This window comes from Schistocerca cancellata, chromosome 12 (assembly GCF_023864275.1).
Source record: "Schistocerca cancellata isolate TAMUIC-IGC-003103 chromosome 12, iqSchCanc2.1, whole genome shotgun sequence".
NCBI classification, from domain to species: domain Eukaryota; kingdom Metazoa; phylum Arthropoda; class Insecta; order Orthoptera; family Acrididae; genus Schistocerca; species Schistocerca cancellata.
The window spans coordinates 115331248-115356354 of NC_064637.1; the positions used below are offsets into that span (position 1 = coordinate 115331248).

At 45.5% G+C, this 25107-nt stretch overlaps 1 protein-coding gene across 1 annotated transcript; it reads left to right on the forward strand.

Moving 5' to 3' along the window:
• The first annotated feature begins 1958 nt into the window (after positions 1–1958).
• Positions 1959–25107, forward strand: LOC126109502 (loricrin-like). Its single transcript, XM_049914525.1, has 2 exons — positions 1959–1970; positions 24751–25107. Exons 1-2 carry the CDS (start codon positions 1959–1961, stop codon positions 25105–25107), a joined length of 369 nt encoding a protein of 122 aa, XP_049770482.1.

Here is a 25107-nt window from a genome sequence, read left to right on the forward strand (position 1 = left end):
AAGCCCTTACGACAACGACGAAAGAATTTGCCTTCTTCGCGGAATTCCAGCTTACCGGAGTCGCCCTGAGATCCTGCCCCAAGAAGCGGCCATCCTACGAGATTCCCCCAACACACGACAAACAAGTGTTGCCAGATATGCGCCACGCGTGGACTCGGTTGTCTACCTGGGTCACATAACTGACTGCTTTAAAAACATATAACTATAAATACGCAACATTGCTTCAGTATCAGATATCCAGCGTACTGGTGACGTATTGAAGAACACTATAAGGCACGAAGGAAGTATCCGAATGGGACAGAAGTCAACAGAAGTGATATACATGTACAGACAGATAAATGATTACAATTTCAGAAAAAGCTTCACACCTGAGCGCGTCAGTAACTTATTGGTCCTCCTCCTGCCCTTATGCAAACAGTTTGGCACTGATTCACAGAGCTGTTGGACGCGTCCTGAGGGATATCGTGCCAAGTTGTCTCCAGTTGGCGGGGTAGATCGTCAAAATCCCGAGCTGGCCCATAACACGGCAGCCAGGGTTGCCGTGTGCGGGCGCGCATTATCTTGCTGGAATGTAAGTCCAGCATGGCTTCCCATGAAGTACAACAAAACGAGGTGTAGAATACAAGGGTTCCGCGGTTTACAATCAAAATGATCCTGCCATGAATAGAAATGGCACCCCAGACCATAATTTGGTATCCCACCGCTGTGTGGGACACCTCTAGAAACTATGTCCGCCGCTAGTGGTCTCGCGGTAGCGTTCTCGCTTCCCGAGCACGGGGTCCCGGGTTCGATTCCCGGCGGGGTCAGGGATTTTCCCTGCCTCGAGATGACTGGGTGTTTGTGTTGTCCTCATCATTTCATCATCATCCAGGAAAGTGGCGAAATTGGACTGAGCAAAGATTGGGTAATTGTACGGGCGCTGATAACCACGCAGTTGAGCGCCCCACAAACCAAACATCATCATCATCATCACCTCTAGAAACATCTTCGGCCCGGACTCTCATTGACTGGAGTAGAATTGCTTCCAGTGACGAGTCCAGCTGCGAAATGAGCACCGATTATCAGCAAACATGTGTCTGGAGACGGCCCAGACAGTTGTGAGATACCAACAGTCACATGGCCCGGAGCGATGGTCTCGGGCACAATTTCATTTCATAATAGGACCCCTTTTGTTGTCTTCCCCGGCATCCTTAAAGCACAGCGGTACGTGGACGATATTCTACGCCTCGTTTTGCTGTCTTTCGTGGCACACCAACCGAGGTTCACATTTCGGCAAGATAATGGCCGCCCGCACACGACGAGAGTTTCTACTTGTCTTCGTGCTTGCCTAATCTTGTCCAGTAAGGTCGCCGGATCTCTCCCTAGTTGAGAACGTTCGGAGCTTTACAGGCAGGGCCCTCCAACGAGCTCGCCATTTTAGCGATGTAACGCGCGAATTGGACAGAATTTGGCAAGATATCGTTAAGGAGGTCACCCAACAACTCTGTCAATCAATGCCGGCCGTTGTGGCCGTGCGGTTCGAGGCGCTTCAGTCTGGAACCGCGTGACCGCTACGGTCGCAGGTTCGAATCCTGCCTCTGGCATGGATGTGTGTGATGTCCTTAGATCAGTTAGGTTTAAGTAGTTCTAAGTTCTAGGGGACTGATGACCACAGATGTTGAGTCCCATAGTGCTCAGAGCCATTTGAACCATTTGAACCAATCAATGCTAAGCCAAATAACTGCTTAGATAAGGGCCAGAGGAGGACCAACGTGTTGTTGACTTGCTGAGCTTGTGAAGCTCTTTCTCTTGAATAAATGATCCAATTTCTCTGTAACTGTGATTATTTGTTTGACCGTATATGTACATTACATCTACCGATTTCCGTCCCATTCAGGTAATTCCATCGTGGTGCGTCGTTTTTTTGCCTTTGAGTGGGATGTAGGTGTGGTCTGTGAGCGAGTAATTACAAGCCAACTATGGACACCATGGTCAGTCAAAGGGAAAAAAAGAAATCATTGTAACTTCCTGACAGATTAAAACTGTGTGCCCGACCGAGACTCGAACTCGGGACCTTTGCCTTTCGCGGGCAAGTGCTCTACCATCTGAGCTACCGAAGCACGACTCTCGTCCGGTACTCACAGCTTTACTTCTGCCAGTACCCCGTCTCCTACCTTCCAAACTTTACAGAAGCTCTTCTGCGAACCTTGCAGAATTAGCACTCCTGAAAGAAAGGATATTGCGGAGACATGGCTTAGCCACAGCCTGGGGGATGTTTCCAGAATGAGATGTTCACTCTGCAGCGGAGTGTGCGCTGATATGAAACTTCCTGGCAGATTAAAACTGTGTGCCCGACCGAGACTCGAACTCGGGACCTTTGCCTTTCGCGGGCAAGTGCTCTACCATCTGAGCTACCGAAGCACGACTCACGTCCGGTACTCACAGCTTTACTTGGAAGGTAGGAGACGGGGTACTGGCAGAAGTAAAGCTGTGGGGTAGGGCGTCAAACGGGCCGACTTGGAGCAGGAGAGGCACCACAGGACATTTTAATTTCCACTGTCTGTACTTTCACAAATAAATTCATAAAACTTTGTCAGCATGACCAGGAAGGATTTACAATCCACACTCATAGCAGTGGAAGTTCGAAAACATAACGAAATGATATTTTTTTTTACATGTGAAATTTCATCATTTTTTCACTTACTAATGGCAGTATTTGTTGCTGTACGTACACTTTTCTTCAGAAGTAAGAGAGATTCTTCGATGAATTCTGCACAGCATACAAACCATACTTAAAGATGTATGAAACTCTAGAATTTTCCAAATATATTAAAAATAAAATTGAGGTAATTACCTATAAAATTTCTGTTTTTTTTGTAAACATTAAGTTTAAAATACAACAGTTCATTCGTTTTTTCATAAATTAAATAAATTCTAGAGTTTCGTGCACCTGTAAGTATGGTATGTATGCTGCGCAAAATTCATCGAAGAATCTCTATAACATATGAAGAAAAGTGTACCTATAGCAACAAATGCTGCCATTAGAAAGTGAAAAAATGATGAATTTTGACACGTAAAAAAAAATTACTTCGTTATGTGTTCTTACTTCCACTGCAATGAGTGTGAATCCTGAATCCTTCCTGGTCGTGCTGACAAAGTCTTATGAATTTATTTGTGAAAGTACAGACAGTGGAAATTAAAATGTCCTGTGGGGCCTCTCCTGTTCCAAGTCGGCCCGTTCGACGCTCTACCCCCCTTAATAGTGTTTGTACGACAGTGATTAGGCTACTCTGTTAGTCCGCCTAATTTTTCTCGACTTACATTACGTTCCGCTGCAAATACACTGTCACCAATTTCAAGCACACAGGGTGAATGCAGTCTGTGTTGACTGTCAAGGCAGCCAGTCCACAGTGACGGGTAGCCGATAGAAAGGCACGCGTACACACACGCCGACTGGCGTGATTTCTGGAACGGGATAATTAGTGAATGCGATACACGCAATGTTACAAATGGCGCCTTGCTAGGTCGTAGCCATTAACTTAGCTGAAGGCTATTCTAACTGTCTCTCGTCAAATGAGAGGAAGGCTTCGTACGTCTAGTCGCTAGCAATGTCGTCGTACAACTGGGGCGAGTGCTAGTCCGTCTTTCTAGACCTGCCATGTGGTGGCGCTAGGTCTGCAAGTACTGACAGTGGCGACACGCGGGTCCGACATGTACTAATGGACCGCGGCCGATTTAAGCTACCACCTAGCAAGTGTGGTGTCTGGCGGTGACACCACAGTCTGACCCTGTTATGCCGTGCCGTAACGGTGGCGAGAAAAGTGGGAGAGGGGAGGGACGGGGGTGGGCAGTTGGCCTGTTGTTGAGCAGGCAGGGGCCAAGTGGGGTTAATGGGCCGCAGCTGGTGGCAGCGAGATAAGTCCTAAATCCAGGCCGTGCGAGGCGATTATACGCCGAGCGGCGATTATGAGGGGTACTGCACCGAGAGCAGTAGCAAAAGCGGGTGTTAATGTGTGTGTGGGTGTGTGGATGCGTAGGAGAGGAAGGCGACGCATCAGTTCTGAGCATTTTCTACCGACGTCTTCTCTGTCGGCGAAATGCCAAGCCGAATAGCACCATTAAGGCAGAATACTGGACCACCCGGCTAACTATCCGCTCTACTAATTCATCGAAGTTTTCTTAATGTGGGATCTCACTTGGCTTTTATTGACCACAAAATTTTTTGGACAGTATTTGCGGAGGAAAAACTGTATGGTATCATGAAACATAAGTGATGTCCTACACACCTAATAAATGCACTGAAGAATTTATACGAGAACACCGCAGTCTCTGTAGGGATATCTGGCAAATTGAAATAACCTACAAACCTACCTCAGCAGGGAAAGGAGTCATATACCGTTCTAACATAGCATTTGTATTCGCGATGCAATTCGGACCGAGCGGTTCTGGGCGCTACAGTCTTGCACCGCGCGACCGCTATGGTCGCAGGTTCGAATCCTGCCTCGGGCATAGATGTGTGTGATGTCCTTAGGTTAGTTAGGTTTAAGTAGTTCTGTTATAGGGGACTGACGACCTCAGAAGTTAAGTCCCATAGCGCTCAGAGCCATTTTAACCATTTTTTGAGCAATTCGGGAATGGAAGACGCCCTGCTAAGCCCGCAGGACAGGACAGGTAGTTTAAGTTGTGGAAAGAGGCCAAAATAACGGGCTGTCATTTACACTCGAACATACAATCTTTCATTTTATCAAACATCACAAGAGCCAAGAAATTAAAAAAAAGAGCACAGTTCTAATTTCGGAACTTAATTAGCGGTTGAATGCGCCGTACAATCTCATGTGTTAAGGGCAAGATCAGTTTAATTTAAAAAAGGCAAGGCCTTAAAACAGTTCCTTAATTATATTTTAACTAAAGTTCAGTCTTGATCAGAACACTTATGTCTCAATAACTGATCAGTTGACTTCGTAGCAGCTGAAGAGAGCTCCGCCTACCATCCTCCAAGGGAGCCCATGGGTCTGAAGATGTTTATATAAATATAACCGAAAACGGTCCCCTATGTTATTGAGACATAATTGCTGCGATCAAGACTGAACTGTAGTTAAAATATAATAATCTATTGATCACTGTATGCCAAAAATGTTTACCAAAAGTTCCTTAATTAAGCTGAAGACCCAAAGAATGTGACACTTAAGATCAAACAACTTAAATTCAAAATCGGCTGAAGGCCCAACACTTAAGACACAATAACATTAATTTTAAAAATGACAAAGGCTTTACGTAAAACAGTTCTTAAATTAGGCTGAAGGCCCAAACCATCTGACACCTTAAGCGAAATCTTACTCTAAAAATCGGCAAGAAGCCATACAAGTACAAACAACAAGAACAAACAAGAAAAGCAGTACACCCAAGGGCGCTCAGAAGTTCCTAGGGTCGGCTTGGAATTCAAACACTAACGCTCCCTTAGGTGGGACAGACAGTTGGCCCAACCATTGTCGATCCGACGACAACCCAACCGACAGACAGCCAACACACCCCCTGACAAGATAATCTCCGCTTCACCCGACCTGCACACAACAGGGAGTTGAATGGAACAAAGGAGAAGGTATTGGCGCCCACAACCAATTATACATTGAGCTGTCAAACTACACACCGTGCTGGACAGCGACAACACGATGAGGAAAATACACTGCCTCAATTTACATCAACGGCCAAGGCAGGTAACCGGAACGTTAACGGCCACAAGGTAGAAGATTCCGCTGGTGCACTTCAATTCAAAATAACCAAGTACAGTTAAACTCCACCGGAGGGTGGCTAAAATTTGCAAACTTCAAAATACACGTTACTGGAAAATATTGCTATTAATTGTAAAATGATGCACAGTCATAATTACTTTAGTTACTTGAGTTTTAACATTACCTTTGACTGTGATGCAGATTTAGATAAAAGGTTATCAAATCGTGGGAATATTTATGGATCAGTAAACATATTCTTAAATAATGAAACACCGTTAATTGTGTGAATTAACTGATTTCATTTATACTCATTGATAGTATATACATAGAATTCCACGCGTTACGATGTGAGCAATTTTATATTTCTGAATATTTAAAGCGAATTTCCAGTCTTTGTCTCAATTTCAAGTATTTTCAAGAACTTACTGAATACTTGTGCAACTTGTTTAGACGTTATTTCCTTATAGATAACTGCATCATCCGCAAAACTTTGAGGTTAGCGCCTTCCCCCGTCGGAGGTTCGAGTGCTCCCTCGGGCATGGATGTGTGTGTGTGTGTGTGTGTGTGTGTGTGTGTGTGTGTGTGTGTGTTCGTCCTTAACGTAAGTAGTGTGTAAGCTTGGGGACCGATGACCTCAACAGTTTGGTCTCCTAAGACCGTACCACAAATTTCCAAATTTCTTTTGAGGTTACTGTTGATATCGTGTATTATGTCATTAATGTACATCATGAACAGCACGAGCCGGCCGAAGTGGCGGAGCGGTTCTAGGCGCTACAGTCTGGAACCGCGTGACCGCTACGGTCGCTGGTTCGAATCCTGCCTCGGGCATGGTTGTGTGTCATGACCTTAGGTTACTTAGGTTTAAGTAGTTCTAAGTCCTAGGGGACTGATACCTCAGAAGTTAAGTCCCATAGTGCTCAGAGCCATTTGAACCATTTTTTTTAACAGCACGACTCGAGACACATGCCTTACGTCACTCCTATACATGTCGATGAATCTCCGTCCAAGATGGCATTCTGCTCTTTCCTATGAAGACATTCCGAATCCTGTTTGATGACCATATACGACCATACATTCATTAATACGCATTGCTCTGGTCCTCAGACAAGAGTTTTGCAGAAGCACATTCTGTACATCGACATGTTTGGTATCCCGGAAAGTTACTTTTGCAACATTTAGCTACGTTTGTGACATTTCTGGTATCAATTTCTTAACTCTACCTTAAACTGAGTTCTTATATGTAAAGTTTGCAGCCAGGATTGGTTGGTTGATTTGAGGGAGGGGACCAAACATCTAGGTCATCGATCCCATCGGATTAGGGAAGAATGGGGAAAGAAAAGAATGGGGAAAGAAAAGAATGGGGAAAGAAATCGGCCGTGCCATTCAAAGGAACCATCCCGGCATTTGCCTGAAGCGATTTAGGGAAATCACGGAAAACCTAAATCAGGATGGCTGGATGCAGGTGTGAACCGTTGTTGTTGTTGTTGTGGTCTTCAGTCCTGAGACTGGTTTGATGCAACTCTCCGTGCTACTCTATCCTGTGCAAGATTCTTCATCTCCCAGTACCTACTACAACCTACAACCTTCTGAATCTGCTTAGTGTATTCATCTCTTGGTCTCCCTCTACAATTTTTACCTTCCACGCTGCCCTCCAATGCTAAATTTGTGATCCCTTGATGCCTCAGAACATGTCCTACCAACCGATCCCTTCTTCTTGTCAAGTTGCGCCACAAACTCCTCTTCTCCCCAATTCTGTTCAATACCTCCTCATTAGTTATGTGATCTACCCATCGAATCTTCAGCATTCTTCTATAGCACCACATTTCGAAAGCTTCTAATCTCTTCTTGCCCAAACTATTTATCGTCCATGTTTCACTTCCATACATGGGTACACTCCATACAAATACTTTCAGAAACGACTTCCTGACACTTAAATCTGTATTCTGAACCGTAGTGCTCCCGAATGCGAGTACAGTGTGCTAGCCACTGCGGCACCTCGTTCGGTTTTTCAGCCAGGCGCTATATTTTCCGGAAACGGAAGAGTTATGCACCACAGTGTAACAGTGCAACCTACTTGAAATAACTTCCTGTTACGTTGTGTTGGAAACTTCCTGTTGTGCATTGCTGCAAATGGAAATTACAAGTAGAAACAGTACCGTGTCTCCCGCAGAGTGCTACGCTGTTAGTTCCCAGAACAATCTCGTCGCACAATATCAGTAGTTCGGGCGACCGACTCTCGCACGCTTTGTTATGGTTCAAATGGCTCTGAGCACTATGGGACTTAACAGCTGTGGTCATCAGTCCCCTAGAACTTAGAACTGCTTGAACCTAACTAACCTAAGGACATCACACACATCCATGCCCGAGGCAGGATTCGAACCCGCGACCGTAGCAGTCGCGCGGTTCCGGACTGCGCGCCTAGAACCGCGAGACCACCGCGGCCGGCCCGCTTTGTTATGGATTCACACATTTGGCGTTCAGCCAAATTAAAGCTCACGAGTTAATTCAGTTCACTACGGTACTTCCTGTTAACAACCGTAATGCCCTCCTTACATCTACATCTACATTTATACTCTGCAAGCCACCCAACGGTGTGTGGCGGAGGGCACTTTACGTGCCACTGTCATTATCTCCCTTTCCCGTTCCAGTCGCGTATGGTTCGCGAGAAGAACGACTGTCTGAAAGCCTCTGTGCGCGCTCGAATCTCTCTAATTTTACATTCGTGATCTCTTCGGGAGGTATAAGTAGGGGGAAGCAATATATTCGATACCTCATCCAGAAACGCACCCTCTCGAAACATGGGCAGCAAGCTACACCGCGATGCAGAGCGCCTCTCTTGCAGAGTCTGCCACTTGAGTTTGTTAAACATCTCCGTAACGCTATCACGGTTACCAAATAACCCTGTGACGAAACGCGCCGCTCTTCTTTGGATCTTCTCTATCTCCTCCGCCAACCAGACCTGGTACGGATCCCACACTGATGAGCAATACTCAAGTATAGGTCGAACGAGTGTTTTGTAAGCCACCTCCTTTGTTGATGGACTACATTTTCTAACGACTCTCCCAATCAACCTCAATCTGGTACCCGCCTTACCAAAAATTAATTTTATACGATCATTCCACTTCAAATCGTTCCGCACGCATACTCCCACATATTTTACAGAAGTAACTGCTACTAGTGTTTGTTCCGCTATAATATAATCATACAATAAAGGATCCTTCTTTCTATGTATTCGCAATACTTTACATTTGTCCATGTTAAGGGTCAGTTGCCACTCCCTGCACCAAGTGCCTATCAGCTGCATATCTTCCTGCATTTCGCTACAATCTTCTAATGCTGCAACTTCTCTGTATACTACATACTACAGCATCATCCGCGAAAAGCCGCATGTTACTTCCAACACTATCTATATTGTGAAAAGCAGTGGTCCCATAACACTCCCTGTGTCACGCCAGAGGCTACTTTAACGTCTGTGGACGTCTCTCCATTGAGAACAACGTGCTGTGTTCTTTTTGCTAAAAAGTCTTCAGTCCATCCACACAGCTGGTCTGATATTCCGTAGACTCTTACTTTGTTTATCAGGCGACAGTGCGGAACTGTATCGAACGCCTTCCGGAAGTCAAGGAAAATAGCATCTACCTGGGAGCCTGTATCCCATATTTTCTGGGTCTCATGAACAAGTAAAGCGAGTTGGGTCTCACACGATCGCTGTTTCCGGAATCCATGTTGATTCCTACAGATTAGATTCTGGGTTTCCAGAAACGACATGATACGTGAGCAAAAAACGTGTTCTAAAATTCTACAACAGCCCTCAAGCCTGCTCGCTTCTGTTGATGTTTTTTTATTTCTCAGCAGTGTTTGCTGTACGTCAACAGTGACACACAGTTGTGTGGAAAGGTTTAGTGATGGAGAGTTGATCGATATGCACCTCGTGTGTGGGTTCAGTGAAGGCAGTGGGATGGCGCTGCAACTTTCCTATTCTGAACTGGTCCTGTAGCGACGGCCACAGCGTCACAGTACTTTTGTGTTACAGTGAAGGCTTTCACCAGGTTACGTCTGGCTGCTCGTAAATCTTCCAGGCTGTGTGGCGATGCTTCAAAGAACTTTTTCGCTACTATTGTTTCGACCACAGCTGCGCTGCGCATCCTCAGAGGTGTTCCTAGTACCGCTCAAACTTGACGACTTGTTTTCCTTTGTACGTTTTGGTGATTGCATGTTACAGATGTTTTCGCAGAAACAAAGTTACAGGGGATGACAAACCAAGAAAATTACAAATAAATTATGGCCCAGTAATGAGCCACAGAAGACAATGGCTCCGTTGTGCAAAAACTGAACCGCCGAAATGTTTGCATCGAAGCTAACATTCCTCACTGTGTAAGCACCTAAAAGTGCAGCAAGCTGCTGTGCACACACGTTTCCTCCACACTCCACCATCCAGCCGCCTTTTAATTACGCGACGTAGCGAAATCGTTTGCGACGTACAACTTCTGTCGCGAGCAGGCTGCTCCAGCCAACTTCATCCCGCGATGACACAAGGGAAAAGTACGTTTAAGCGTCAAGCACTGGAGGCGAAGTTGAAAAGGGACGTTGCAGAGCGGCTCTCTACAATTTTCTGCATAATTACGCAGTTTCAGAGTCAGTGCCTGGACATCAGTTTCCTACAGCAGTATGATACAAGTCGCAAAAACAACAACAAAAAATCGGAAAATATCCGAACGTAGTTAACTAAAGTAAATTTGGAGCATTTGTACATATTCACCTGTAGCTAGACTCCTAGCATTCTAATCTTGTAACCTGTGTGTTAAAAACGACTGTGAATAGCTAATTTGGTTGCTGAAAAAAATCACGTACCTCTTTTTGGAGATTTTTTCTATTTAGACATTCATAACATATTTCGTCGCCAGCTCGTCGTCTAGTGACCTGTCAGCAATTAAAATTTGAGGTTATAAACTCTTCCCTCAATACAAATGCAAGTATACACAATTGCAAGATTCACAAATGTAGAAAATAATAAAAAAGCCGAAGACGTCCAAAAAGGCAAAAATGTACATACCATAAGCAATTATACAAGCTCAAGAGGCAGTTATATATGCCTAACATCAAGAAATGCATATGGTATATCTGGTGCAATAACTTTCCACTCGCACAGAGAGAAACCAAATATACCAGAACCAAGGCTGCAGTTAACTTGCGCTGTGGCCGATAGAGGTTGTCTTGGGCTAACACAGTGCCAGGTGACGGAGAAGCCTGTATTATAAGGAAATTTAATCTAAGTTGTATATCCAGATTACTAACAATGGCAAAAGTAAAGCTCAAAGGCATAATATATGACAAGGAGTATTACATGTGTGAAAAATGCAGCACAGAAAAATACACTCAAAATTGCGGCAAATGTCGCCGCACATTTGGTGTTACAAATAGTGGCCGGAAAGGGAGCACGATTTTTACTTACGATGGCAACCGAATACATTATCAAAAATACGCAGTCCTTTGTTCTACTGATCTGCTCATTAAGTAATCGTTATGGATCCGCCGTGTAAGTGTGGTGCTTGTGACAAGTTTTGCCGGCCTGGGTGGCCGAGCGGTTCTAGGCGCTACACTCTGGAACCGCGCGATCGCTACGGTCGCAGGTTCGAATCCTGTCTCGGGCATGGATGTGCGTGATGTCCTTAGGTTAGTTAGGTTTCTAAGTTCTAGGGGACTGATGACCTTAGGAGTTAAGTCCCATAGCGCTCAGAGCCATTTGAACCATTTTCACAAGTTTTACATCGGACAGACTGGGAGGGAGTTCAGAACGCGATACAGGGAACACGGTTATTCCAGCTGTGGTAGTGTACTATGAGCTCAGTTACGTCAGTGTAGTCATCAGCTTCGTGACATCGAAAACTGTTTACAGATTCTACATTATGAGTGTTGTCCTGCCTAGTCGTCGAATATGCAGTACCTAGGGAACCTGATTTCTCGGATCGCGAGAGAACAATTCAAGCAAATCGTATTAATGAATTATTATTACAGTAAGATAAATGACAATATTTAACTTCGACAATATACAGAGATGTGTCGCAAGCAATGGGCGACAGATAAAATGAGAAATCTCATCAGTATAGACAATGCCTGATACAGGTGAAACGATACAGTTCCTAAGTAGCTGCTGCAGAGCTCGTCGAACGGCTAGTCTTCAGCTGGGCCGCTTATGTCCTCTTCGTGTCGCGTTGTCGTCCTGGAGAGGGGTCGGTCCGCGTGCGATTGGCTGACGTCTTCTTCACAGCCCTGTCTGCTCTAACGTTCCTGATCGGCGTGCCGGCGCTTCACTTTACGCCGGAACAATGAGGATAAAGGTGTTCATTTGGATATCTTGGAATTAATGAGCAGATCACTGGAACAAAAGACTATTTTTTCATATTTTTGATAATGTTTTCAATTGCCATTGGAAGTAAAAATCGTGCTTCCTTTGCGGACACTGTTTATAACACGTCTGCCACAATTTTGAGTGTATTTTTGTACGCTGTATTTGTCACATATGTAATATTTGTTGTCATATATTAAACGTTTTTACGACTTTGCGCTCTACTTTTGTCATTGTTAGTAATCTGGACGTACAACTTAAATTAAATTTCCGTACGATACTCGCTGCTCCGTCACCTGGCGTTGTGTTAGACCAAAGTGGCCTCTATCGGCAACAGCGCGCGTTAACTGCAGCTCTGGCGCTGGTACATTTGGTTTCTATCTGTGCGAGTGGGAAGTTATTGCATCTGATAAACCATATGCATTTCTTGATGTAAAGCATTTACAACTGCCTCTTGAGCTTACACAATTGTGTGTGGTATTTTATTATACCCATTTTTACATCTTTGTTTATTTGTTATTTTTGTACGTTTGTGAATGGCTCTGAGCACTATGGGACTTAACTTCTGAGGTCATCAGTCCCCTAGAACTTAGAACTACTTAAACCTAACTAACCTAAGGACATCACACACACCCATGCCCGAGGCAGGATTCGAACCTGCGACCGTAGCGGTCGCGCGGTTCCAGACTGAAGCGCGTAGAACCGCTCGGCAACAAGGGCCGGCTACGTTTGTGAACCTTGTAATTATGTACACTTGTATTTGTATTGTCAGAAGATTTTGTGATCCAAAACTTTAATTACTGACAGATCACTAGAGGATGAGCTGAGGCAGAAACGTTTTGTGGAGGTGGAAAAAAAAAAATAATCTCCAAAACCAGCTACGAGGTTTTTTGAGCAACCAACCACACATGCCAGAGCATCGACCAGACGTCCTCTTACCAGAACAAAGTCCAGCACCCGAGTGCTTCGCACCTCTTCAGAAAAAAATTCCGTTTTGCTGCAAAGTGCACGAAAGACGCCGCCTTGAAGCCATCTTGAGCCAATCATAGGGCACTAGAGGCGCTAAATCTCCCTTCCCACACGACAGCACAAAATCATGTAGAACCAGGGTTAGAGTTACGAAAACTGCAACTCTGAAAAAGAGGGAAACTGCCAATTACTGGCTTTATTAATTTTTTGCAGGGGGGAAGATGTTTTTCTTCGAGGTCGCGTCACTTCCCACAGCAAGAAGCAGAGTGACACATAGATCTTAGTTAATCCAAGCTCTGAGGTGTAATAAAGATTCTATCTCTAAACACATTTCTTAGCCCATGGAAGTGGGTCGCAGGCTTATTTGCAGTATCGGCGAACACGAAAACGTGTGAATTTTTATTACGTGTGTCTCTGCATACAATGACCAGTTTACGACTCCACTGCGTAGACGCGTCCCTTCAGTACGTCGCCCCCAGGCCAGCCTTCGCACTGGCGCCAATGCAGGTATTGTAGCATTGTTCTGCTGAAGACCTGTGTCGACAAGGGGCTGCCCTGTCTGCCTCATACAGCTATGGGCCTTTCCGGCAAGATTTACTGAGGGATGGGCTCGCCAGTTGCTTTCAACTCAAACATGCCATTTCTATCAGCTGTTGTTCTTGTTGTGGTCTTCAGTCCTGAGACTGGTTTGATGCAGCTCTCCATGCTAATCTATCCTGTGCAAGCTCCTTCAACTCCCAGTACCTACTGCAACATACATCCTTCTGAATCTGCTTATTGTATTCACCTCTTGGTCTCCCTCTACGATTTCTACTCTCCACACTGCCCTCCAATGCTAAATTTGTGATCCCTTGATGCCTCAGGACATGTCCTACCAACCGATCCCTTCTTCTAATCAAGTTGTGCCACAAATTTCTCTTCTCCCCAATCCTATTCAATACCTTCTCATTAGTTACGTGATCTACCCACCTAATCTTCAACATTCTTCTGTAGCACCACATTTCAAAAGCTTCTATTCTCTTCTTGTTCAAACTACACTCCTGGAAATGGAAAAAAGAACACATTGACACCGGTGTGTCAGACCCACCATACTTGCTCCGGACACTGCGAGAGGGCTGTACAAGCAATGATCACACGCACGGCACAGCGGACACACCAGGAACCGGGGTGTTGGCCGTCGAATGGCGCTAGCTGCGCAGCATTTGTGCACCGCCGCCGTCAGTGTCAGCCAGTTTGCCGTGGCATACGGAGCTCCATCGCAGTCTTTAACACTGGTAGCATGCCGCGACAGCGTGGACGTGAACCGTATGTGCAGTTGACGGACTTTGAGCGAGGGCGTATAGTGGGCATGCGGGAGGCCGGGTGGACGTACCGCCGAATTGCTCAACACGTGGGGCGTGAGGTCTCCACAGTACATCGATGTTGTCGCCAGTGGTCGGAGGAAGGTGCACGTGCCCGTCGACCTGGGACCGGACCGCAGCGACGCACGGATACACGCCAAGACCGTAGGATCCTACGCAGTGCCGTAGGGGACCGCACCGCCACTTCCCAGCAAATTAGGGACACTGTTGCTCCTGGGGTATCGGCGAGGACCATTCGCAACCGTCTCCATGAAGCTGGGCTACGGTCCCGCACACCGTTAGGCCGTCTTCCGCTCACGCCCCAACATCGTGCAGCCCGCCTCCAGTGGTGTCGCGACAGGCGTGAATGGAGGGACGAATGGAGACGTGTCGTCTTCAGCGATGAGAGTCGCTTCTGCCTTGGTACCAATGATGGTCGTATGCGTGTTTGGCGCCGTGCAGGTGAGCGCCACAATCAGGACTGCATACGACCGAGGCACACAGGGCCAACACCCGGCATCATGGTGTGGGGAGCCATCTCCTACACTGGCCGTACACCTCTGGTGATCGTCGAGGGGACACTGAATAGTGCACGGTACATCCAAACCGTCATCGAACCCATCGTTCTACCATTCCTAGACCGGCAAGGGAACTTGCTGTTCCAACAGGACAATGCACGTCCGCATGTATCCCGTGCCACCCAACGTGCTCTAGAAGGTGTAATTCAACTACCCCGGCCAGCAAGATCTCCGGATCTGTCCCCCATTGAGCATGTTTGGGACTGGATGAAGCGTCGTCTCACGCTGTCTGCACGTCCAGCACGAACGCTGGTCCAACTGAGGCGCCAGGTGGAAATGGCATGGCAAGCCGTTCCACAGGACTACATCCAGCATCTCTACGATCGTCTCCATGGGAGAATAGCAGCGTGCATTGCTGCGAAAGGTGGATATACACTGTACTAGTACCGACATTGTGCATGCTCTGTTGCCTGTGTCTATGTGCCTGTGGTTCTGTCAGTGTGATCATGTGATGTATCTGACCCCAGGAATGTGTCAATAAAGTTTCCCCTTCCTGGGACAATGAATTCACGGTGTTCTTATTTCAATTTCCATGAGTGTATTTATTGTCCATGTTTCACTTCCCTACATGGCTACACTCCATACAAATACTTTCGGAAACGACTTCCTGACACATAAATCTATACTCGATGTTAACAAATTTCTCTTCCTCAGAAACGCTTTCCTTGCCATTGCCAGGCTACATTTTATATCCTCTCTACTTCGACCATTATGAGTTAGTTTGCTCCCCAAATAGCAAAACTCCTTTACTACTTTAAGTGTCTCATTTCCTAATCTAATTCCCTCAGCATCACCTTACTTAATTCGACTACATTCATTTATCCTCGTTTTGATTTTGTTGATGTTCATCTTATATCCTCCTTTCAAGACACTATCCAGTCCGTTCAACTGCTCTTCCAAGTTCTTTGCTGTCTCTGACAGAATTACAATGTCATCGGCGAACCTCAAAGTTTTTATTTCTTCTCCCTGGATTTTAATACCTACTCCAAATTTTTCTTTTGTTTCCTTTACTGCTTGCTCAATATACAGATTGAATATAATCGGATAGAGGCTACAACCCTGTCTCACTCCCTTCCCAACCACTGCTTCCCCTTCATGCCCCTCGACTCTTATAGCTGCCATCTGGTTTCTGTACAAATTGTAAATAGCCTTTCTCTCCCTGTATTTTACCCCTGCTACCTTTAGAATTTGAAAGAGAGTATTCCAGTCAACATTGTCAAAAGCTTTCTCTAAGTCTACAAATGCTAGAAACGTAGGGCTGCCTTTCCTTAATCTTCCTTCTAAGATAAGTTGTAAGGTCAGTATTGCCTCACGCTACAGTCTGGAACCGCACGACCGCTACGGTCGCAGGTTCGAATCCTGCCTGGGGCATGGATGTGTGTGATGTCCTTAGGTTAGTTAGGTTTAAGTAGTTCTAAGTTCTAGGGGACTTATGACCACAGCGGTTGAGTCCCATAGTGCTCAGAGCCATTTGAACCATTTGAGTATTGCCTCACGTTTTCCAACATTTCTACGGAATCCAAACTGATCTTCCCCGAGGTCGGCTTCTACCAGTTTTTCCATTCGTCTGTAAATAATTCGCGATAGTATTTTGCAGCTGTGACTTATTAAACTGATAGTTCGGTAATTTTCACATCTGTCAACACCTGCTTTCTTTGGGATTGGAATTACTATATTCTTCTTGAAGTCTGAGGGTATTTTGCCTGTCTCGTACATCTTGCTCACCAGATGGTAGAGTTTTGTCAGGACTGGCACTCCCAAGGCCGTCAGTAGTTCTAATGGAATGTTGTCTACTCCCGGGGCCTTGCTTCGACTCAGGTTTTTCAGTGCTCTGTCAAACCCTTCAAGGCCGTCAATAGTTCTAATGGAATGTTGTCTACTCCGGGGGCCTTGTATCGACTCAGGTCTTTCAGTGCTCTGTCAAACTCTTCACGCAGTATCGTATCTCCCATTTCATCTTCATATACATCCTCTTCCATTTCCATAATATTGTCCTCAAGTACGTCGCTCTTGTATAGACCCTCTATATACTCCTTCCACCTTTCTGCTTTCCCCTCTTTGCTTAGAACTGGGTTTCCATCTGAGCTCTTGATATTCATACTAGTGGCTATCTTTTCTCCAAAGGTCACTTTAATTTTCTTGTAGGCAGTATCCATCTTACGCCTAGTAGCCTCTACATCCTTACATTTATCCTCTCGCCATCCCTGCTTAGCCATTTTGCACTTCCTGTCGATCTCATTTTTGAGACGTTTGTATTCCTTTTTGCCTGCTTCATTTACTGCATTTTTATATTTTCTCCTTTCATCAATTAAGTTCAATATTTCTTCTGTTACCCAAGGATTTCTACTAGCCCTCATCTTTTTACCTACTTGATCCTCTGCTGACTTCACTACTTCATCCCGCAGAGCTACCCATTCGTCTTCTACTGTATTTCTTCCCCCCATTCCTGTCAATTGTTCCCTTATGCTCTCCCTGAAACTCTGTACAACCTCTGGTTCTTTCAGCTTATCCAGGTCCCATCTCCTTAAATTCCCACCTTTTTGCAATTTCTTTAGTTTTAATCTACAGTTCATAACCAATAGATTGTGGTCAGAGTCCACATCTGTCCCTGGAAATGTCCTACAATTTAAAACCTGGTTCCTAAATCTCTGTCTTACCATTATATAATCTATCTGATACCTTTTAGTATTTCCAGGATTCTTCCATGTATTCAACCTTCTTTTATGATTCTTGAACCAAGTGTTAGCTATGACTGAGTTATGCTCTGTGCAAAATTCTACCAGACGGCTTCCTCTTTCATTTCATAGCCCCAGTCCATTTTCACCTACTATGTTTCCTTCTCTCCCTTTTCCTACTGTCTAATTCCAGTCACCCATGACTTTTAAATTTTCGTCTCCCTTCACTACCTGAATAATTTCTTTTATATCATCATACATTTCTTCAATTTCTTCGACATCTGCAGAGCTAGTTGGCTGAAAGCAAGGGGAAACTACAGCCGTAATTTTTCCCGAGGACATGCAGCTCTACTGTATGATTAAGTGATGATGGCGTCCTCTTGGGTAAAATATTCCGGAGGTAAAATAGTCCCCCATTCGGATCTCCGGGCGGGGACTACTCAAGAGGACGTCGTTATCAGGAGAAAGAAAACTGGCGTTCTACGGATCGGAGCGTGGAATGTCAGATCACTTAATCGGGCAGGTAGGGTAGAAAATTTAATAAGTGAGATGGATAGGTTAAAGTTAGATATAGTGGGAATTAGTGAAGTTCGGTGGCAGGAGGAACAAGACTTTTGGTCAGGTGATTACAGGGTTATAAATACAAAATCAAACAGGGGTAATGCAGGAGTAGGTTTAATAATGAATAAAAAAATAGGAGTGCGGGTTAGCTACTACAAACAGCATAGTGAACGCATTATTGTGGCCAAGATAGACACAAAGCCCATGCCTACTACAGTAGTACAAGTTTATATGCCAACTAGCTCTGCAGATGATGAAGAAATAGATGAAATGTATGACGAGATAAAAGAAATTATTCAGGTAGTGAAGGGAGACGAAAATTTAATAGTGATGGGTGACTGGAATTCGTCAGTAGGAAAAGGGAGAGAAAGAAACATAGTAGGTGAATATGGGTTGGGGGCAAGGAATGAAAGAGGAAGCCGCCTTGTAGAATTTTGCACAGAGCATAACTTAATCATAGCTAACACTTGGTTCAAGAATCATGAAAGGAGGCTGTATACATGGAAGAAGCCTGGAGATACTGACAGGTTTCAGATAGATTATATAATGGTAAGACAGAGATTTAGGAACCAGGTTTTAAATTGTAAGACATTTCCTGGGGCAGATGTGGACTCTGACCACAATCTATTGGTTATGAACTGCAGATTGAAACTGAAGAAACTTAAAAAAGGTGGGAATTTAAGGAGATGGGACTTGGATAAACTGAAAGAACCAGAGGTTGTAGAGAGTTTCAGGGAGAGCGTTAGGGAACAATTGACAGGAATGGGGGAAAGAAATACAGTAGAAGAAGAATGGGTAGCTCTGAGGGATGGAGTGGTGAAGGCAGCAGACGATCAAGTAGGTAAAAAGACGCGGGCTAATAGAAATCCTTGGGTAACAGAAGAAATATTGAATTTAATTGATGAAAGGAGAAAATATAAAAATGCAGTAAATGAAGCAGGCAAAAAGGAATACAAACGTCTCAAAAATGAAATCGACAGGAAATGCAAAATGGCTAAGCAGGGATGGCTAGAGGACAAATGTAAGGATGTAGAGGCTTGTCTCACTAGGGGTAAGATAGATACTGCCTACAGGAAAATTAAAGAGACCTTTGGAGAGAAGAGAACCACTTGTATGAATATCAAGAGCTCAGATGGCAACCCAGTTCTAAGCAAAGAAGGGAAAGCAGAAAGGTGGAAGGAGTATATAGAGGGTTTATACAAGGGCGATGTACTTGAGGACAATATTATGGAAATGGAAGAGGATGTAGATGAAGATGAAATGGGAGATACGATACTGCGTGAAGAGTTTGACAGAGCACTGAAAGACCTGAGTCAAAACAAGGCCCCGGGAGTAGACAACATTCCATTAGAACTACTGATGGCCTCAGGAGAGCCAGTCATGACAAAACTCTACCATCTGGTGAGCACGATGTATGAGACAGGCGAAATACCCTCAGACTTTAAGAAGAATATAATAATTCCAATCCCAAAGAAAGCAGGTGTTGACAGATGTGAAAGTTACCGAACTATCAGTTTAATAAGTCACAGCTGCAAAATACTAACGCGAATTCTTTACAGACGAATGGAAAAACTGGTAGAAGCCAACCTCGGGGAAGATCAGTTTGGATTCCGTAGAAATGTTGGAACACGTGAGGCAATACTGACCTTACGACTTATCTTGGAAGAAAGATTAAGAAAAGGCAAACCTACGTTTCTAGCATTTGTAGACTTAGAGAAAGCTTTTGACAATGTTGACTGGAATACTCTCTTTCAAATTCTGAAGGTGGCAGGGGTAAAATACAGGGAGCGAAAGGCTATTTACAATTTGTACAGAAACCAGATGGCAGTTATAAGAGTCGAGGGGCACGAAAGGGAAGCAGTGGTTGGGAAAGGAGTGAGACAGGGTTGTAGCCTCTCCCCGATGTTATTCAATCTGTATATTGAGCAAGCAGTAAAGGAAACAAAAGAAAAATTTGGAGTAGGTATTAAAATTCATGGAGAAGAAGTAAAAACTTTGAGGTTCGCCGATGACATTGTAATTCTGTCAGAGACAGCAAAGGACTTGCAAGAGCAGTTGAACGGAATGGACAGTGTCTTGAAAGGAGGATATAAGATGAACATCAATGAAAGCAAAACGAGGGTAATGGAATGTAGTCAAATTAAGTCGGGTGATGCTGAGGGAATTAGATTAGGAAATGAGACACTTAAAGTAGTAAAGGAGTTTTGCTATTTAGGGAGTAAAATAACCGATGATGGTCGAAGTAGAGAGGATATAAAATGTAGACTGGCAATGGCAAGGAAAGCGTTTCTCAAGAAGAGAAATTTGTTAACATCGAATATAGATTTAGGTGTCAGGAAGTCGTTTCTGAAAGTATTTGTATGGAGTGTGGCCATGTATGGAAGTGAGACATGGACGATAACTAGTTTGGACAAGAAGAGAATAGAAGCTTTCGAAATGTGGTGCTACAGAAGAATGCTGAAGATAAGGTGGGTAGATCACGTAACTAATGAGGAGGTATTGAATAGGATTGGGGAGAAGAGAAGTTTGTGGCACAACTTGACTAGAAGAAGGGATCGGTTGGTAGGACATGTTCTGAGGCATCGAGGGATCACAAATTTAGCATTGGAGGGCAGCGTGGAGGGTAAAAATCGTAGAGGGAGACCAAGAGATCAATACACTAAGCAGATTGAGAAGGATGTAGGTTGCAGTAGGTACTGGGAGATGAAGAAGCTTGCACAGGATAGAGTAGCATGGAGAGCTGCATCAAACCAGTCTCAGGACTGAAGACCACAACAACAACAACAGTTGGCGTAGAAACTTGTACTACTGTAGTAGGCATGGGCTTCGTGTCTATCTTGGCCACTATAATACGTTCACTACGCTGTTTGTAGTAGCTTACCCGCACTCCTATTTTTTTTATTCATTATTAAACCTACTCCTGCATTACCCCCATTTGATTTTGTGTTTATAACCCTGTAGTCACCTGACCAGAAATCTTGCTCCTCCTTCCACCGAACTTCACTAATTCCCACTATATCTAACTTTAACCTATCCATTTCCCTTTTTAAATTTTCTAACCTACCTGCCCGATTAAGGGATCTGACATTCTACACTCCGATCCGTAGAATGCCAGTTTTCTTTCTCCTGATAACGACGTCCTCCTGAGTAGTCCCCGCCCGGAGATCCGAATGGGGGACTATTTTACCTCCGGAATATTTTACCCAAGAGGACGCCATCATCATTTAACCATACAGTAAAGCTGCATGCCCTCGGGAAAAATTACGGCTGTAGTTTCCCCTTGCTTTCAGCCGTTCGCAGTACCACAACAGCAAGGCCGTTTTGGTTAGTGTTACAAGGCCAGATCAGTCAATCAACCAGACTGTTGCCCCTGCAACTACTGAAAAGGCTGCTGCCCCTCTTCAGGAACCACACGTTTGTCTGGCCTCTCAACAGATACCCCTCCGTTGTGGTTGCACCTACGGTACGGCTATCTGTATCGTTGAGGCACGCAAGCCTCCCCACCAACGGCAAGGTCCATGGTTCATGGGGGGGTTCTATCAGCTAAGAACCATAAAAATACGTTATGCTTTTAGAGCCCTACGAGGCTCCATCAACATCTGCTCAAGCTGCGTCAGGTTGTAATAAAATCTTTAATAATTTTCTGTATACGAAAAATAGGTGAGAGAGTAACTTGTCCTCTCAATCTGTACATTCTGCATAAGGACCATGAAGGGAGAATACGAGGAAAGCTTGGCGACTTGCAAAAGTAAGCTGTGGTACAGGTACTTCGATGAATCGTGGTGTGGAGCCATGGTGAAGAACAGCTCGGTGACTCCGTAAGACACTTGAACAGCCTCCATGCCAACATAACATTTAGCATGGAAGCAGAAAAGGACAAGAAACTGCCATTTCTAGATGTGCTGGTCACAAGGGACGGCAAAAATCTGGGACACAGCGTGTATCGAAAACCGACACACGCGGACCGATACCTGCACAAACTATCAAACCATCACCCGTGCCAGAAAAGAGGCATGATCAATACGCTCGTAACGAGATCAGGACGAATATGTGAGCCGCAGCACCTCAGACAAGAAATGCAACACCTGGAAAGTGTTCTGAGGAGCAATGGGTACTCCACAAATTATATTAGAAGTGTAGCAGAGCCAAACACTCGGCGAAGAAAGGAATCAGAAAAAGAAATGGCGGGTACGGCGTTTCTGCCATACATTCCCAGAGTGATGGACAGAATCGGCCGTATATTGCGCAAACATGGCGTCAAGACGATTTTCAAACCGAAAAAGAAGATGAAAGAGTGTCTTAGATCGGCGAAGGGAAAAAGGGACCCACTTGCATTGTCGGGAATATACCGCATACCATGCACATGCGGAAAAGTTTATGTCGGAATGACTGGACGATCAATTAACACCAGCATCAAAGAGCATAAGCGACATTGCAAGTTGGAACAGGTGGAGAAATCGCCTGTGGCAGAGCACGCACAGAGTAAGACCGACCACGTAATAAAATTCGCCGACACAGAAGTTCTGGCTGTAGAGAAGCACTATCACGCTCGCTTGTTCAGAGAAGCTGCAGAAATACAAAAACACGCGAACAGTTTCAACAAGAAAGAGGAAAGCCTTAAGGTAAATGGATCCTAGCTTCCCGTACTGCACCGAACGACCGTCGCAGGTAGCAAGAGGAGAACCGCACCGGCAATGACCGCGGAGAAGCCCTCGGACGTTGGCGCACCAGGTACATACAGAGTGAAAAGTATTTAAACCGACAAACTATGGGAGGTTGTAGGGGACATCAAAGCAAATATCTTTCCTAATGTCATTTTTTCCTATGAGGATTATTCAAACCAGTCGAGGCCGTATTAAGCTCTTCAGTTGTAGGCAACTGCTGTCCACCAGTGTAGTAGTGCATTGTCTGTGTTTGCTAATGCAGCGATACACCTGGAGTGAGTACACCGATATGGTTGGTGCGCACCACAACGAACGAACTGCACAGCGGGTTTGTCAACAACAATGTCCTAATCGCCGTATCCAATTACCCGGACAGAGACGCCGTCGCACGGTGAGAACGCTGCAATTTGAGGAAGCTGTTTTGCAGCATGTGGAGCGAGATCCTTCAATCAGCACTCGTGCAATTGCCCATAACATGGGGACGAATCAGACGAATGTAAGAACAGTCCTTCGAGAGCAGTTGTTACGTCCACTTCACTTACAGCGTGTCCACAACCTGGAACCACTTGAGTATCCCCCAGAGCACAGTTTTCGCAGTGGTACCTGGAACAGTGTGAAATGCATCCTACATTTCCATCCTCTGTGTTGTTTACCGATGAAGCAACGTTCAGGCGTGATGGAGTCTTCTACATGCACAATTGGCGTGTTTGGAGTGAGGATAACCCACATGCCACAGTTACTAGCGCTCATCAAGTACGGTTCTTCGTTAATGTGTTGGTCGGTGTTGTTGGGGACTTTAATTGAGCAGTATCCGCTACCTAGGCCATTAAATGGCAGACACTATTACAGTTTTCTCGCCAGAGCATTGCCAGAATTGCTGGAAGACGTTCCGCTCCCTACAAGACAACGCATGCCGTTGCAATATGACGGGGCGCCGGCACAAGACCACACATGTGGTTCCAACATGACGGGGAGCAGGCACATTTCAGTCGTCGTGTGCGTCGATTCCTGGACCGATGGTTCCCAGAAACGTGGATTGGCAGAGGTGGTCCTGTACCATGGCCTGCTCGATCCCCAGATATTTCCCCTCTGGACTTTTTTTGTGTGGGGAGAGATACGCAACCTTGTTTACGCAACTCCTGTGCATCAGAAGAGGTTCTGGTTGTCCGGATAGTAGCAGCAGCAGGAACAATTCAGGATACTCCTTGGGTTTTTGCCCGTGTCAGACAGAACGTGATCCGACGGTGTAACCTTTATTTACGTGTCAATGGAGGCATTTTTGAAAATCTACTGTAATTCAAATTCGGTTGTGTTAATGTGTTGTCTCTTGGTCATAAAAAAAATGGAAAAGTGTTTGTTGGTTTAATTAATTTGCCGCCAGAGAAATCTTCCTCTAACGGTTTAAATATTTCTCATAGGAAAAAATGACATTAGGGAAAAATATTTGTTTTGATGTCCCCTACCACCTCCCAGAGTTTGTCGGTTTAAATACTTTTCACCCTGTATAGCCTGCGGCCGCGAGCTCGGCTCCAGTTCACTACCGGAGGGTGAAGATTTGACAATGCCAGCCACTCGTGCTGGTGAAACGCCCGTAAAATCATTAGATGAACGTCTGCAGAAGAACCCGAGACAGGAGCCAATAGGCAGTTTGTCAAAGGCATGTAGATAGTCGTTTTTCCTTCGTTCTATTTGCGAGTGGAACAGGATAGGAAAAGACTAGTAGTAGTAGTAGTAGTAGAGAGTACCCTCCGCCACGCACCGTACGGCGGCTTGATTGTTTTTTTCCAGTGTTTTCAAGACGTGCTCCGTACTGCTGCAAGAAACTGAAGTCGCGGCACCGGCCTTCAGATGCTGCAAGTCGAAGAGCGGCGCAACAGAGTGGTGGGTGAGGCGCCCTGCTTACAAACAGGACGCGAGATTAGCCGGAGGGACACGCAGTGGTGGCGCAGCGCAGGCGGGAGAATTTTCCTCAGACCCCGGCAGCAGTGGCGGTTCTGCTCAAGACAGCCAGGGAACTACTAGAGAGGACGGCAGTGGAGGAGGAGGGGGAGGGACTGGAGAGGGAGGTAGCGGCGCAAATGGCGCGGAAGGAGGCGGCGGCGGCCAGACACGGCACCGCGACGCCCCACCGTCGTCCTCGCTGGAGGCGCCACCCTCCTGCTACTACTGGCTGCTGCTGCTGCTGCTGCCGCTCGCCGGCCAAGGACGCTGCCACAGCGCGGGGCGGACGTCACACTGCGGCAGTCCGGGCCTGTCTGGAGTGTAG